This window comes from Artibeus jamaicensis, unplaced genomic scaffold, assembly GCF_021234435.1.
Source record: "Artibeus jamaicensis isolate MK-2021 breed Jamaican fruit bat unplaced genomic scaffold, CSHL_Jam_final scaffold_833, whole genome shotgun sequence".
NCBI lineage: Eukaryota > Metazoa > Chordata > Mammalia > Chiroptera > Phyllostomidae > Artibeus > Artibeus jamaicensis.
The window spans coordinates 2635654-2650819 of record NW_026522056.1 but is presented as its reverse complement, the minus strand read 5'-3'; the positions used below and the strand labels follow the sequence as shown (position 1 = coordinate 2650819).

Genomic DNA, 15166 nt, shown 5'->3' with positions numbered 1-15166 from the left:
CACACCAACTTGACTTACCAAAGGGTGTCAATAGTTCTCACTGTGCAAAGGCATGAGACCAAGTACAAAAAACAGATTCACAAAAAAATGACTACTTTTTGAAAACACGACATAAAATTAAATGTATGTGCTTATGCTGAGGATAAATAGCCTTTTAAGTCATGTTTATGCCTGGATGGTGTTCATCACTGTTGGTGTTATAAAAAAGTTTGCACACGTGACATGGAAGGAAATGGAAGACTACCTTCTGCCTGATCACCTGAGGTGAAAAAACAGAGGTACTGCCAGTCGGCCCACTCTGCCAGGGGCCTGCAGTATCCTCGAGATGGGCCGCCACCCCTTGCATAAAACAGACAGTGTCAGTGTGAAGACAGCCCCACACACCTTGATGTACTCGCTCCAGTGCTGCAGCAGGATCTGCTGCCCGCCCTTCACTCGGCTGAACAGCTGGTACATCTGAGTGAGGTCTGGCACTCTGTTCTCATCAAGTAGGTGATCGAGTCCTGAGATCCCACAGTAAATGTTAGCATAGCACATCAGCAAGTCAACATGAGTAACAACTATACTAGAATACAGTGTGCCTCACAAAAAATACTTAATGTAGACATTTAGGGAGTACTGCTTCTACCTACACAGGGCAGTTGGTCTAGGGCAGTATCTGAGATAGATCCTATCAGGTGAATCTCAGCTTTCTGACCGTGCTGGGAGACACATACCTGATTTCTTCATGTCACTAAAGCCCTTTTAATCCAGTAGCAATGATCTGAAAAATGCTCACACCAACTCTCTGACCTAGGAGGTTCATGATTCCAGCTTCCTTCTGATTTAGTCCATCAGTCCAAAAGTGTATTTGTCAAAGGATAAGCTATCAAATCTAATCTTTTAGATGAATAATTTTATCTACATACATAAGAAACTGAAAGAAAAACACTTATTATGTATTTGATATTTTGAAGTACTTAACATAGCATTTTAAAAGTTTTCCCCATTTTACGTATTTAAAATTTACAAAGATTTTCTAAAACCATCCCACCATCAGAAGAACTTCCACAGGAGACTTTCTCAGTACTGCTTTAGGATAAGAGGCAGGTAAGTCAGAGAAGCTGAGAGCTGGTGGCGCCACTTCGGAGCTGCGGGCCCTTCCGTGAGCGGCACGGCCTGTGCACACTGAAGGTGGTTGAAAAGTGCGCCCAGTGCATTGGGGGTTGCAATTAAGACCCGTAGTAAGGACTCCAATGTTTGCCATTTCTCTGAATTACATTTTCATCTACTGGTGCAAATTATTGTATAATTGATCTTACTGAATCTCTAAATAATGTTTTCTTTAAGAATTCAAAATTTACAGCTTTTTAAATGCCTCTAATAAAATTTAAATTAAACTCCTACATATATAAGACACCATTTTCTTGAAACAAATATACAAAGTTCTGTTTACTTGATGTCCTTTTCTCTTATAAAATGATTGGCTTAAAAAAAAGAAAATGCCTAGTGTGAGTTCTGAATGCATTTGTCTTAGGTGGACCTCATTTGTGTGCAAGTACACCAGCTGTCCAGGTTCTAGTGAGGTGTAAGGAGAAAGACATCCAGACTTGCACCCTGGCTCCTGGCTTAGGAGATGTGACTTGAGCACCAACGTCAAGCTGCTGTTAGCCTCAGTTTTCTCACTTGTAAAATGGGGATAAGGATTTCAATTGGGTTGTTCAAGAACCAGAAGATATGTACGTGAAAGACAGTGGGTGCTCAATAATGCAATGCTCTCCCCTTTCGGCCTTACTGTGGTTTCACTTGGAAGTTCCACTTTGACTATCTGGGGAAGTAGAATACAAATGAATATATTTGGGTGCTATTTAGGGCCTTCCCAAAGTTAAATTTTAAGACTTCCAGTATCTTGAAACAAGATTCCGTAGTTCCGAAAACGACTTTCAAATGGTAACATTAAATATTTAAGAGTTATAAAAAGTAACATTAAGTACTAGAGTGTTTTAAATAGTCTCACTGTTGTTGCAAGGCACCCACATTTCAATTACTCTTTAAAGCTTTAGGATCACAAGGGGAATATAAAATTAGCAATGTAATGTGTTCTATTTTCTGTCTGCCTATTTTCCAGGGGAGTCAGGGTAGGAGAGTGTACAGTTCTCTGGCTTAAGCAGACCATGTATCTGGTCATTCATTGGACATTTAGCTGCTCAAAGGGCATGGGGAGGAAGCCTGTCCAATGAAGCACACCTGCATCTGCAGGAGCATTCTGAGCATCACCTGTATGTCAGTGCACTGGGACAATGGCAAAAAGGAAGGAAGACGAGTACTGAAAAAGTACCCAGCTGCGAGCTATTTGTAGTCTGAAGGGTCTCTTGGAACCTTTTAGCCTAGACAGTATTTCATCTGACTTCAGCATAAACTGTAGTTCTACCACATGCCTTTCAACATTTTTCCTAAATAATTTCTCAAAGGCTAATTACTATGCTCACTATTTTTAATGATTTTTAGAGATAGTCTTATAACAAATGACAGATGTCCTTACATTTTCATTTGCAGTGTTTCACTCACTTTTTTAATAAATTGAGGACTATCATTCACTTTAATTGACACAAGAGTTAGGGGAACCTACCTTTCTGCAGAATTGCTGTTAAATGTTCTCCTAATAGCTGTTTCTCCACACACGCAATCAGTGGTTTCCTATAGAAGGCAAAAAGAGAACATGTCAGAAGTAAGGTTAAAGGAGAGACTTCGGTTAACAGTAAAAGATGGGGGGTTTACTCTTCACACAGATACTCAATGGAGCCAATCAATCAGAAACCAAAGGGTTACAGGACAAGCATTTCCCTCACATATGGACAGTCGCCACCATTGTTAACACAGACCCTGAAGTATTTCTAAAAACAATTTACTGAACCACATAAACGGACCAATGAATGCAGGGAAAGGCGACACCAGAAGATAGGCAAGTGTGCCCCACCCTGTGATAAAAGTGTGCTCCCACATTTGCATGGCAGTTGGCATTCATGCTGTAGTCATTACTCGAATTTTACTTTTGCCCTCCATTATGTACATTACTTCTTGGATTGCTACTGCATTTCTGCCTTCTTCTTCCACGCCAATCACTTCTCCAGGTGCTGTAAAACTCTGCCTCCTACTGTTACAGCTAAGCCTCTCTGTCCTCGCTTCTGTCTGCTTTCTACCATTGTCATTTATCAAAATCCATCTCATGGAAGCGCCTCCATTAAGTTGAACATCATACCCACAATATTTGAAAATTGGGAAATTCAGCAAGTGTGACTGCCATTATCACAGGGACACAACCAATTATTCTTCCTGGGTTCATTGTTCACAACTTTTTTTTTTTTTAAATATCAGAGAGTATCTACTTCATGCCAAAGATTATTAATTTTGGCCATCTTCCCAAGTCATTTTATAAGAACTTCTCAACGTATCATCATAATTAAACCTCACAGCAACCCAAGAGAAAGGCGCAGCAGACATTCTGGTCTCCATCCCACAGACATGGAAACAAGAGTTCGGATGGTGTGGCCTGCCTAGATCATAGGCCAGTGAGTGGGGAAGCTGGGAGTTAAGTTCAGTGAGCCATCAGCATGGTCTCCAGTCTGCCTTCAGAAGGAGAAGCAGTGACCCAGGGGAGCCAGGGGGCCGGGGGCACAGAAAGGAAGAAGTCACAGAGGGACAGTAAGAAGGGTCAGTCACTGCTGCTGCTTTTTGTCTTAACAGCTTTATTTGAAATAAAGATTATCACGGCATAAAATCCACCCATTTGAAGTGTGCGATTCAATGGTTTTCAGTATATTTACAGAGTTGTATAACCATCACCATGATGTAATTTTAGAACATTTGCATCATCCTAAAAGAAACTTCATCCCCATCAGCACTTCCATTCTCTCCATCCACCCATCCTGCCTCCTGGTCAGAGGAAGACAGTAATTTCTACAGATTTTCCTATTCTGAACCTTGTCTATAAATGACATCATGTCTTCTATGTTTGGCTTCTCTAACTTAGCATAGGGTTGTTAAGGTTCATTCACGTGAAACAGGTGTTGACACTCCATCTTCTTTATCACTCAATAACATTCCATTTTATTTTACCCAGTCATCAGCGGACAATGAGTTGTTTCCACTTTTTGACTATTATGAATAATGCTCCTATGGACATTTGTGTACAAGTTTTGTATGGATGTGTTTTCATCCCTCTCTATATTTAGGAATAGAACTGGTAGGTTGGAGAATCATATGGTAACTCTGTTAAACATTTTTAGGAAATACCAGATTGCTTCCCACAGCAGCTGACCTAGTTTCCATTCCCACAAGCAATGCAAGAGATTCTAATTTCTCCACATCCTCACCAATGTTTTTGACCGCTGCTTCCCTTTTTTATTACAGTGATCCTGGTGGGGCTAAGTGGTACTGCATTGTGGTTTTGATTTGCATTTCCAGGATGACTAACAATATTGAGCACCTTTTCATGTGCTCACAGATCACTTTTTTAAAAAAAGATTTTTACTGATTTATTTTTAGAGAGATGGGAAGGAAAGAAAAGAGTGAGAGAGAGAGAGAGAGACATCTATGGGTTGCCTCTCGCACTCTCCCAACTGAGGACCGGGCCCACAACCCCGGCATGTGCCCTGACCAGAAACCAAGCCACACGAGCCAGACTGAATCACCTCTTCTTAACAGTGTGTGGCCTAGGCTTTAGTTCTGCAGGGCAAAAAACTTAAATCCTTCTTCATTTCAACAGTTCACGGAGTGCCTGCCCTAGCCTAGATGTGATGACAGATGGTGAGCCCAGGGGCAGATAACACTTAGAGGTGAGCAGAGCTCAGGAGCAGCCGTGGGGAATGAACTATAGCATCTGAGTTCCTTTTACAGACTGATTACATGAACTACAGGAACAGTTCACTGATTTGTAGTAAGAGAATTCCTGCCACAGCATCTATGGGTCCTTTCAGGAGACTCACGCTGAGAGGCACAGGTCCCTAGGGCAGAGCCTGCGGAGTGACCTGGGTGTGTTCTTTGCATGAGGTTTCATGTGGATCAGTAAGGGGGTAGGTCACAAAGTACAGCACTGAGAGACTGCAGCTCTCAAGCACACTTTTCATCTGTACTATCACCTGCTGTGCTCTGAATGAAGGCAGGTGGGATGTATGGCTTTGAGTCTGGAAGGGGTGCTCAGAGCCCAGTCTCTAAGGCAGGTGTGGGCTGTTTCTCCTTGGTCTCCCTCTGTGTTCTTTGAAAATTATTTTTTGGTTCAGCAGAAGGGAGGGTCGCTGGTGGGGGCCTTCGGGATGCCACTTCAGTGGGGGCTCAGCTGCAGCCACCCAGCCTGCTGCTTTTCTGGCAGCACTCCTCTGGCCTGCCCAACGCAATGGGCTGGTAGCTGGGCATGATTCCTTTCATGCTCTTGCGCACTGCTTTGGGCAGTGTCACCCTTTATACCAGAAAGCTGGTGGGTACAGCATGGAGCAAACAAAAGAACAAGAAAGTGGGGGAGGTGCTAGAGGAGAAAAAGGAATATGCAGTGGAAAAAGTTTCACACCATCGAGTATAAAGAGCAAGGTGGAGCACTTCCTCAAATGAAAGGGCTCCAGGTGAGGACAACACGCGGGAGCCAGGAGAGAACCTGGACTGCCCCAACCTCATTGGCCAGTTTCTACAGTCACAGAAAACTGCATGAGAGATAAATCAGAAGCAGCCTGCACAAATCTATCTCTGATTCTGAAGGTAAAGGAGAGGAGAGCAAACCAAAGAAGAAAGAAGAGTCAGAAAAGTCACGAGGCTTTGCCCGGTGTTTAGAGCCAGAGCGGATTATAGGAGGCAGACTCCTGGGGAGAACTCGGTCCTGGGGAAATGGGAAAACTCTGATGAGGCTGACATGGTCCCAGCCAAGGAAGCCAATGTCAGGTGCCCCCCAGGTTGCCACATCCTTCTATGAGGAGAGGCTGACATGACATTCCTACCCCTTGGAGAATGACAAAAAAGATGACAAAAAAGAATTACCTCTCTGGAGTACCAGCCCCTGTCACATATGACTGTGGGTTTCCAGGGGGGAGAGGAAGGAGTCTACTTCTCTTGACACCATAGAGATGGCTTGAGATGTCTTTGGAAAAACGAACATAGTTTCTGTGCCCTGCAGCAGCCCAAGTGCTGTAAACCCATTCCACGCTGTATGGTTTGCACACCCATCCAAGAGGAGGGGAAGGAGCATAAGTGTTTCAAGGTAACCCATTCTCCACTTTGCTGAGAAAAGCAAAGGGCCTTCTATGAAAGACAAAACTTGTAGAATGGGTGTGGGGAAGAGCAAAAAGTTACTGTAGATCTTCAAAGAGCATCTCCACAACCCACAGCCTTCTTCCTAATAGTGTTAACTGCATTTTTACAGCAAAATATGTGTGTAGTTTGGGCTATTCCAGGTGCATTATTTAGGGGTGTGTTAGGAACCGCCTTGCCTGATTTCAGCAGCTATAACCCCCCATGGCTAAGGGTGAATAAAAAGACCTTGGGACCATAAGCCATTAGGGAGACAAAGCTTATTTTCCTTGCAGGGGCACCGCCTCTGCCACGTTTTACTTCACCCTGCTTGGTACAGGGCAGATGACTGGTTAGCCAATGACAGTACGATTCCTCAAAGGAGGGACGACCTAAGACAGAAATGGTCATGAAGGGGCCCTCAGGGAAGGGCTTCGTGGGGGTTACAGAAAAAGGGGTGATGGACCGTGGCCCCTCAGTTTTTACATAGCCTGAGTCCTCATTCTGTCTGCAAGAGGTCTCCTAATCTCTTGGCTGCCTTACTTCCCCTGCCTGACTTAAGCCTGAAACAATGCCAGAGGTGGATGTGGCCCTGTGCTGGAAAGGGCAGGTTCCCCAGGGCAATCAGGCTTAAGAAAGAATGCATAAAATCCTATGAAACCAACTTTGCTAAAATGCACTCAATTTAAATAATAAGGGTCCAAGCATAGAATAAGTTTGTTTCCCCAAAGTTTTATGGCCCTTTAGCTAACTAACCCTGACTCAGAATAAACCCTCAAGAGTTCTCTGAATGTTATCTATTGTTTGATCCTTACTGCCTGACAATGATTGATGAGCTTTATGTATACACCCTGTATTCCTATGCAAATTAACCCAATAAAAGCCCAATGAGAAATAGGCTCCTGATCCTTCTCCATTGAGATCAGCCACCTTTCCTCCCCAAGCAGATCATGTCTTGGTAGACTGATTCTCATCCACAGTGGGCAGGGGGGCTCTGTGGGCAAAGCTCCCCCACAGGGGTGGGCAGGGTGGTAAGGGAAGGAGCTGAGTAGGATTGGTTTTGTTAAAATTTGGGGCCTTGTTGGGTAAATGGTGAAATAATGGATAGAACAAACAACGAGTGATTCATTTCTGTGTCTAGAATATTTTATTTTTTAAAAAATGTCACTGCCAATCTAACTGAAGACTGTGAGGGACTGTTGAAAAGCTATGAATGCCTGAAACTTATGAGCCAGGGTGTTCCTTGCCAGACCTTAATGCTGTTCCCAACAAAGTACCAAACCAGGCAATCAGTTTCCAAAGCTGACATTTTGGGGGTGGAAACTGGTTAAGAAGGGACAGTCTTTTATTGGAGCACACACATAGGCAGATTATTCTAGTCTAGTCCAAATACACAGAGGGAGGTAAGAGCATAATTGGTAGGCACAAAATAGACAGAGGGAGGTATAGAAAACAGAGAAGCCAAAGAACTTACATGTGTAACCGTTGGACATGAACTAAGGAGGGGCGAATGCGGGAGGGAAAGGGGTTCTAGGCAGAGGGGGATAAAAGGGAGAAAAAACAATGGGAAAACTGTAATAGCCTAATCAATAAATTATACCTTAAAAAAGATTACAATCAAAATTGCCTAACATTCAATTACATCCCATTAACATAAATAGAACACCTTGTCGCAAGACCCAAAAATGTCAAGTACTCAGCTTGAATTACTCCCTTTGGATGATAATTCATGAAAAAGCAGTTTACCTTACAAGTGCTGTGTAAATCAAAAATAATATAAGTAAAGTATGCTACGAGCAAAAATACTCTGAGATAGTACTGGATGAGTCTACAAAGATTTACCGGACGTTTACCGGAATTTCAAAAACCAGCCAGGAAAAGGTTCCACCTAGACTGAATTGCAAAAACTAAAATAAACAGTACTTACTGTGTGCTGTGGTCTAAATATGTGATTACTCGGTCTCCTTCTTCCTCTAAACGTTTACTTACATGGTTAAGATATTCTGGAACCTTCCAAACAAAACATTTAAACATGTCAGTAACAAAAAGATTCTTGATTCTACCCAAGAAGCTGAAATACTGTTTTCCTTATAAATCTTTTTTTTGAAGCAAAATATATGTTCAAACCAAATATTAACACAGATTAATAGGGGTAGAGGAGAGGTAAAGTGGAAAGTGTATGCAGACTAGGGTGAAATATAGAGATGTTTCCTTACACTCAATTCTGGAGACTAAAATTAACCTCTAGAACTAGGGCCAAGGCAGTACTGCACTACTGTGCCCTGTTCACAATGCAGTCCCAGGGACAATGCCACAGGGCCCTCCATCACTGAGGCTCCACAGACAGGTGAGCAGCAGTTCCTGGGGACTGATGTCATGCATAACCCCCATCACTGAGGCTTCATGAACACGTAAGCAGCAGCACCTGGGTCAGAGGTTACAGAGCCTAATGGCACCCCATGGTCCCCACACAAAGGGATCAGCAAAAACTAATCAACAGACGGGCTGTTCATTTGGGGGTGCCGAACAGCGTGACTGCAGAAGATCTGAAAGTGCACTTCACATTTCCAGGGGCAAAGCGTGCCCCTGCTGCCATCTGACAGTGCAGGAAAAACCCAGTAACACAGGTCTTTGAGGTTCTGATCTAGCAGCAGCAGCCAGGCCTGGTATCTGACATGAAACTCCTTCTTCAAATGCACTAGGTTGGCCAAAAAGTTTGTTTTTTCCCTGTAAAATGGCTCTAGTAGCATTTAGTTGTCTTTAACTTCATTTGGAGCAATTATGTTGAGATTGTACTGGGACAACTGTTGTATCAGTGTGGATTAAAAAAAAAAATCAAAATTGGTGTATTTTTGTGCAGCTATTTTAATACTTAAGATGGAAGAAAATATACAACATTTTCGGCATATTACACCTTATTATTTCAAGAAAGGTAAAAACGCCACTGGAAACGCAAAAAACGATTTGTGCATTATACGGAAAAAGTGCTGTGACTGATCAAATGTGTTGAAAGTGGTCTGCGAAGCTTTGTGTGGGAGATTCTCACTGGACAATTCTCCACGGTCAGCTACAGAACAGCTGACGTTGATAGCAATCAAACTGAGACGTTAACTGGGAACAATCAAAGTTATACCACATGGAAGATAGCTGACAAATTCAAAATATCCAAATCAATAAAGTTGTTGGTGAAAATAAAAAATGTGTCTTTATTTTATGGAAAAAACTAAACAGACTTCTTGGCCAACTCAGTAAGATGAAGGAAACAATGGTCAGGTTCACCCTGCACAGTATCAAGTACCATCTGGGTGACGGTCCCCAGGGGCTTCCTCTAAGACTGTGCTCTAACACCTGCAAAACTGACTGTCAAGTTTTTTGGATTTGTATCACTATGTATTTCACATGGCTTCTGGGGTAATTTTTTTTAATGAGTCACATATGTAACAATTTTTCATGTGTTAAATAGTCATCTTTCATACTTAAGATTTACCTCTTGCTTCAACTTAAGTTCCTTTACATACTTTCTTTCAGGAGCTATCTTACCACCTTTTTTTATTTGGAGAGAAGGCAAAAAATGTTTCTAAGGGAAAGAAATTAAATTCTTACTATAATAAGAATAAAGCTCATTAACGAGGATTTCAGCCACACTGTAGCTTTCAAAAAATTTTCAATAAAATGTCTGCATGTGTGAAAAGACGTACCTTTCAAAAAAAGAAAAAGCATTCAGAAATTACACTTAGATGCACATCTATGGAAACGAAATAAGGCGATTCAGAAACAAACATTTTGTCGTCTCACCTCTCTCTCCTGCATCAACCTTTGGCCTTCGGCAGCATATAAACAATTTGTTTCTTCCAAAAATTTCAGTTCAAACGAATCTTTGTATACCTAAGAAATGAGCAGAGTTATCAACCAGTAAGGAAAACTACCTTTTGAAGTGTTGGTGTACCCCAAATTTCAAGGGAGCACAGCTGCAGTGGCCTGTACTAATAAGCTGCCTGTACCTGCCATTCCTTGGCTGAGGCCTCGCAGACCAGCTCAGCTGCCTCCTGTGTAGCTGACCCCAGAGGCTTAGCTAACCTTGGGTCAGCTGATTCCTGGCTGGCTGACCTGTACTCAGCTGACTGGGGCAGCCCAGCCCACTTCACCGCTCTCTTCTGAGAGCACCGCCTCGTCCTTTTTCTACAGAGCACTGGGCCCATGTCGTAAAGGGTCTTTCCTTCTGTGGCTCGAGGTGCGGTGTTAGTCTAAGGGCCGTTCACTTTCCGGGGGTTGAAAAAAAAAGCTCCCATATTTTCAACAAATGCTTCTATGATCTCTTTTTTTTGCACTTAAATCTTTGGTACATTCATTTATTTTGGTGTTAGTAATTAGGCAGGGACCCAATTTTTTTCTTATATACTATTAAAAGTTATTGGTAGTACATGTAGAACAATGAGATATTTACCTGAAGATCAGAGAGCATACTCAGCAGACTTCGTAATAGACTTCGGTCAACAGCTTCACCATTTCTTTCTTTTTCAATCAACAGCAGAATTCCATCAACAGTTTTACTCTGAACCATTTTATCACTAATAATATGGTTTCTAAATAGTTCTAATCCCATATCCCTGTACAAACAATAAAAAACCAAACTCTATTTTAGTTTCACCTTTTAGAAATTTTAGGTGATGCTCTCTCTAGCTGCATTATGAGTATCATCCCAAATCGGTTCTTTTGCTAATTCTCTACATCCTGGTGTCAAGAATTTTTATTTTCCATTTTTGGCCAGTCTAGTGTGCCTCGTGTTTCCGCCCTTATCAAGGCCGTTACATTTTCCTGGGACAGGTAGGCCACTGTTGCACGAGGAGTGCTGAGGCTTTACTAGGTCAAGCATGTCACCAAAAGTATGTGAATCTTGCAAAAACCGCAATTCACACCATTCTTTCTGGGGGCGTGAACAGAGATGCTCAAGGGTTCAGGAACACAACCTGCTCCAGTGCCCTCACCAGCCCCTCTGTGTCCTTCCCTTTTGTATCTCTGGTCCCTCTACAGAGGTTGTCATCTAGCTGTTCCTCCCTGGCACTTGGTTCTCTCCTCTATCTGGCCCTTCCAATCAGAGAACTGACATTAAAATGTGGTTTTAAGAGTTCTTACTTCCTCAGTTCACTGCGTGAGGAATTTAGGAGGAAACAAAGCTGTCAGCTACTATCTATGAAAACCAATGATAACGAACCGTGTGCTTTATTTACCAAAACACTTCTGTAGATTCCCTGGGTGCCAAACACTGAGGGGGCCAAAATTCAGATCCCTGGGCTGAGCCAGGTCTTCTGAATGGGCAGCCCCAGGAAAGCATTGGTGGTAAGTGGTGAGTAGTGGTGGCAGTGGCAGTGACAACAGGAAAACTAATGGTAAGTGGTATTAACAGTACGTGGTAGTAGCGACAAGCACTACGCACACTGGTGAGCACTGGTTCTGGGGAGTCCTATCTGTGTTGGGAACCTTCTCCTCTTGCATCGTGCCCCACAATCACAATGGCCCTTTCCTGTTCCCTGGAGGAGCTGTCCATCACAGTCTTCCCTGAATTTCAAAGAAGGAGCAGTAAAGACCAGTGGGCAGAGTTTGGGTTCAAGCCGGTCACCTGGAGTTGAATTCTGGCCCCCCATTCACACGTTTGCTGTGACCCCGAGCCAAGGAACTTAACCTCTGGGTGCCTGTCCTTCCGTAACATTAAATCACAGTTATTGTTTTACATCTGTAAACCAGGTCATGTTGGCCCAGGCAGGTACCCACTGCGTGGGACGTTCTGTCTGCTAGAATCTTCTTCCTAAAATCTAAATCTCAATTTAAGGCTTCAGAAGCAGCCCACCAACAGCCTTCAGGGTATTTCATCAGCTTCATCTCTCCGATTCTCCCACAAAGGGCACATTCTGGGTGTGCTGCTGTCTTGTTTCCAAGGTGGACTTACTTTCTGTCCTGCCTCTTTCTCTCTTAGCTACTGGGCCAACGCTTGCTCCTCCTTCCTCGTCGTCCCCTGTGTTTCTCACTCACCTTCACCATGATTCTTTCATTACACTATCATGCCCAGTTTTTCTGCCAGTTGCAATCAACTGAGTGTGGTACAGTTTATGTTCTAAGCAATGCTTATAGTTTATATCACGGTTATGTTATAAACAACATTTATAAACTAAGAGATCAGGCTAGGTACCCTGACAACCCAGCTATAGGAACTTTTTGAACTTTGTGCCTCAGTTTCCCCATCTATACAATAGAGACAGTAAGTCACCCCTTATAGAGTTGTTCTAAGAATTAAGTAAATTAGTAGGTGTTGAGGAACTTAGAAAAGGGCTTTGCCCAGAGTAGAAGCCATGTGGTATCCTGTTATCAGCGTTACCATCCTCATCATTTCTCTGAATAGAAGCTATCTTTTCTGTGCAGTGCCTGCCCTATAGAGGACATGCATGAGTGTCTATCATGAGATGCGCAGGTGTCAGAGGAGGTCAGAGAGGTATGTGGAACAAAGGGAGAAAGTATCATTAAGGAAGGGGAGATTTCAATAAAGACGGTGTCCAAAGATGCAAAGGTGTTAGTTTAGATATACATAAAAGTGACTATCGGGTCTGGTAACCAGGAGATCACTGATGCCTAAGGCAAGGGCAGTGCCTATGTGGTAAAAGGAAAAATCATGCTGCTTACCGTTAAGGTGAAAAGTTGGTGAGGAAGTTGGAGAACAACTTTCTAAAGAATTCATGTTTAAAGGTAATGAGAGCATACAACATCACTTCTGAATATAAGCTGAGTTCCCCGACCTTTCCCTCAGAGCAGAGGTGAGCAGTTTGCTATCACTGACTCACTCCAGATGATCTTAAAGTTCAGTGCTCAATTACAGAAACGTGGCTTCACACATTACTTCTGTGCTTGCCTGCTGCCTCTGCTGGAACACTCACTGCAAACTGGAGAACAAGCTAGAACTTGCTCCCCCTAAGCTGGCCTGCCCCAGCTCCACCCTGTCACCCTCACTGGTACTGGAGATGCTCCAACGCTAAGATTCACCTGGGCCCAGATGTGCGCACTAGTGATTTTGGCTGACATAAAGGACCACAGACAAATGACCAGATATTCCATCAAATTAACCAAGAGAAGGCACAGATCAAACCTGTGATTTTAGTTACAGCATCAGAGGCAGCTCTGCTGACTAGGGCACTCACCAGATAGAAGGAAGCATGGAATTCTGAAGCACATAAGTACGATCCAAAAATAGAAAAATACTTCTGATCATGATCTGGAAATTAGAAAAGAATTTACTTATGTATCTTATTAACAAGCTATTCAAGATTAGGCCATTTGAACTATCACTGTGCTAGGTGTCTCAAATCTAACAATCATTGTTTCTTGATGAAAGGTGTTTCCCTCCAAGACCCTCAGGATTTATTTCCCCCCAAATTTAAATGTCCCCCTTTAATTTTTGTTTTTTATCTCTTTTATCCAGAAATCCGACTGTAGGTATTTTAGAACACTTAGCCTAAAAGATACCTTTGAAGTTTGGTTATTTCCTGATTGATGTGGTAAATCTCATCAGACTGGGGAGATGCTTTAAGCTTTTTCAACAATTCTTTTTACATTAGAATGAGGCTCTACTTGGACTCTGCTTTGCAAGCAGAGTGAGGACACAGGTTAATCAGCCGCTCCCTTTGCCATGCTAACATGCACACTGTAACCCTGTAATTCTCCTATCAGGGAACTCAACAGACTCTGTTGTAGAGGTTTGCTTACTCCTGTAAGCAAAACCTCCCCAACAGACATTTATCTATTTCTACCATCTACCAGGTGCCTGGCCCAGAACAGAGACACATTCACTGTCCCCTACTTACTCATGTAGGAAACAAAAGAATCCAACCTACTTAGGAAAGCTATTGATACTATTTTCTCACACAATGAACAGCCAGGCCACTCTAAAAACTCGTAACACATAAAATAAAATAAAATAAAATAGAATCTATACATTTACAAAAGCCTAATACATTGGTCGTCTAGTTATAGTAAAGTTCTGCCATTTAGAATTGATTATCAGTCATAAACTGGGATAAAGGAAAAACTTAAGAGACCCACTGAGGGATTATGAGTACTGTGAGCCCTCTATCATCCGTCAGGTCAGTCTGAAGGCCAAGTTCGCAGCCAGACCCATTCTGAAAGAGCACAGTTCACCTTCCCCGATTTTCTCTACTCTGGTGTCTAAATATGTTGGACATCTGACCCCAAAGAGAATCCCCCGAACAGAAACTCCCTATCTGAGCTCACAATCTGGCCCGCACCTACCTCAGGTGGGTGAGGGGAGGTGGATGAGGCCATACTTTGAGAAAAAAGAAACAAAAAGATGGCTGGATTAAAAGAGGGCACGTACTCCCAGCTACTCAAATCTCTTTCTAACCTAAATGAGGGGCTGAATAACACCCAAAAGGAAGTGAGATCAGATATAAAAAAGCGGTACTAATGAAGATCTGAGGGGAGTGTACCATATGTAAAGTCGGTATTAATAAAAAAGTCAATATGCTTACCATTTGTCTGCAATGGTCTTGCCAGCATTTGTTAATCTTCTTTAAAAACAAAACACTATCTAGTGAGTCTGTGCAGACCTGCTAAGGAAAACTTTAGAAATGTTGGGCAATGGACTGCAATTTTAACCTCTTAATTTCAGCTCTCTTTACCACAGAATACTACAAGACCAGAAGTTCAAAAACCATAAATGTAGTTCCTCTTATTTCTGCATCTTGTAACCTACCTGTAACTACCCCTGCCTGCACTCCCGTTTTTCATTTCTCATTGCCCCCTTTCCGGTTTCCCTCCCTTCTTGTAGCACTTTACTGCCAGATGACTTTCAGAATCCTGCCAGCTGAAACTGACAGCCAGGTCATAGGTTTCTTGGACCTGGGGGTCTAAA

General features: G+C 42.7%; 1 protein-coding gene across 2 annotated transcripts in view; it reads right to left on the bottom strand.

The window, feature by feature from the left end:
- Positions 1–15166, bottom strand: part of CUL4A (cullin 4A) — a 66388-nt gene that overhangs the window by 29847 nt on the left and 21375 nt on the right. For both annotated transcript variants that reach the window (XM_053659919.1, XM_037140716.2), the window contains exons 4-10: positions 14784–14853; positions 13437–13510; positions 10697–10859; positions 10048–10137; positions 8180–8262; positions 2609–2676; positions 385–503 (exon numbers count right to left, since the gene is read on the bottom strand). In XM_053659919.1, coding sequence (XP_053515894.1) covers positions 385–503; positions 2609–2676; positions 8180–8262; positions 10048–10137; positions 10697–10859; positions 13437–13510; positions 14784–14853 — 667 coding nt within the window. The remainder of the gene's footprint in view (positions 1–384; positions 504–2608; positions 2677–8179; positions 8263–10047; positions 10138–10696; positions 10860–13436; positions 13511–14783; positions 14854–15166) is intronic.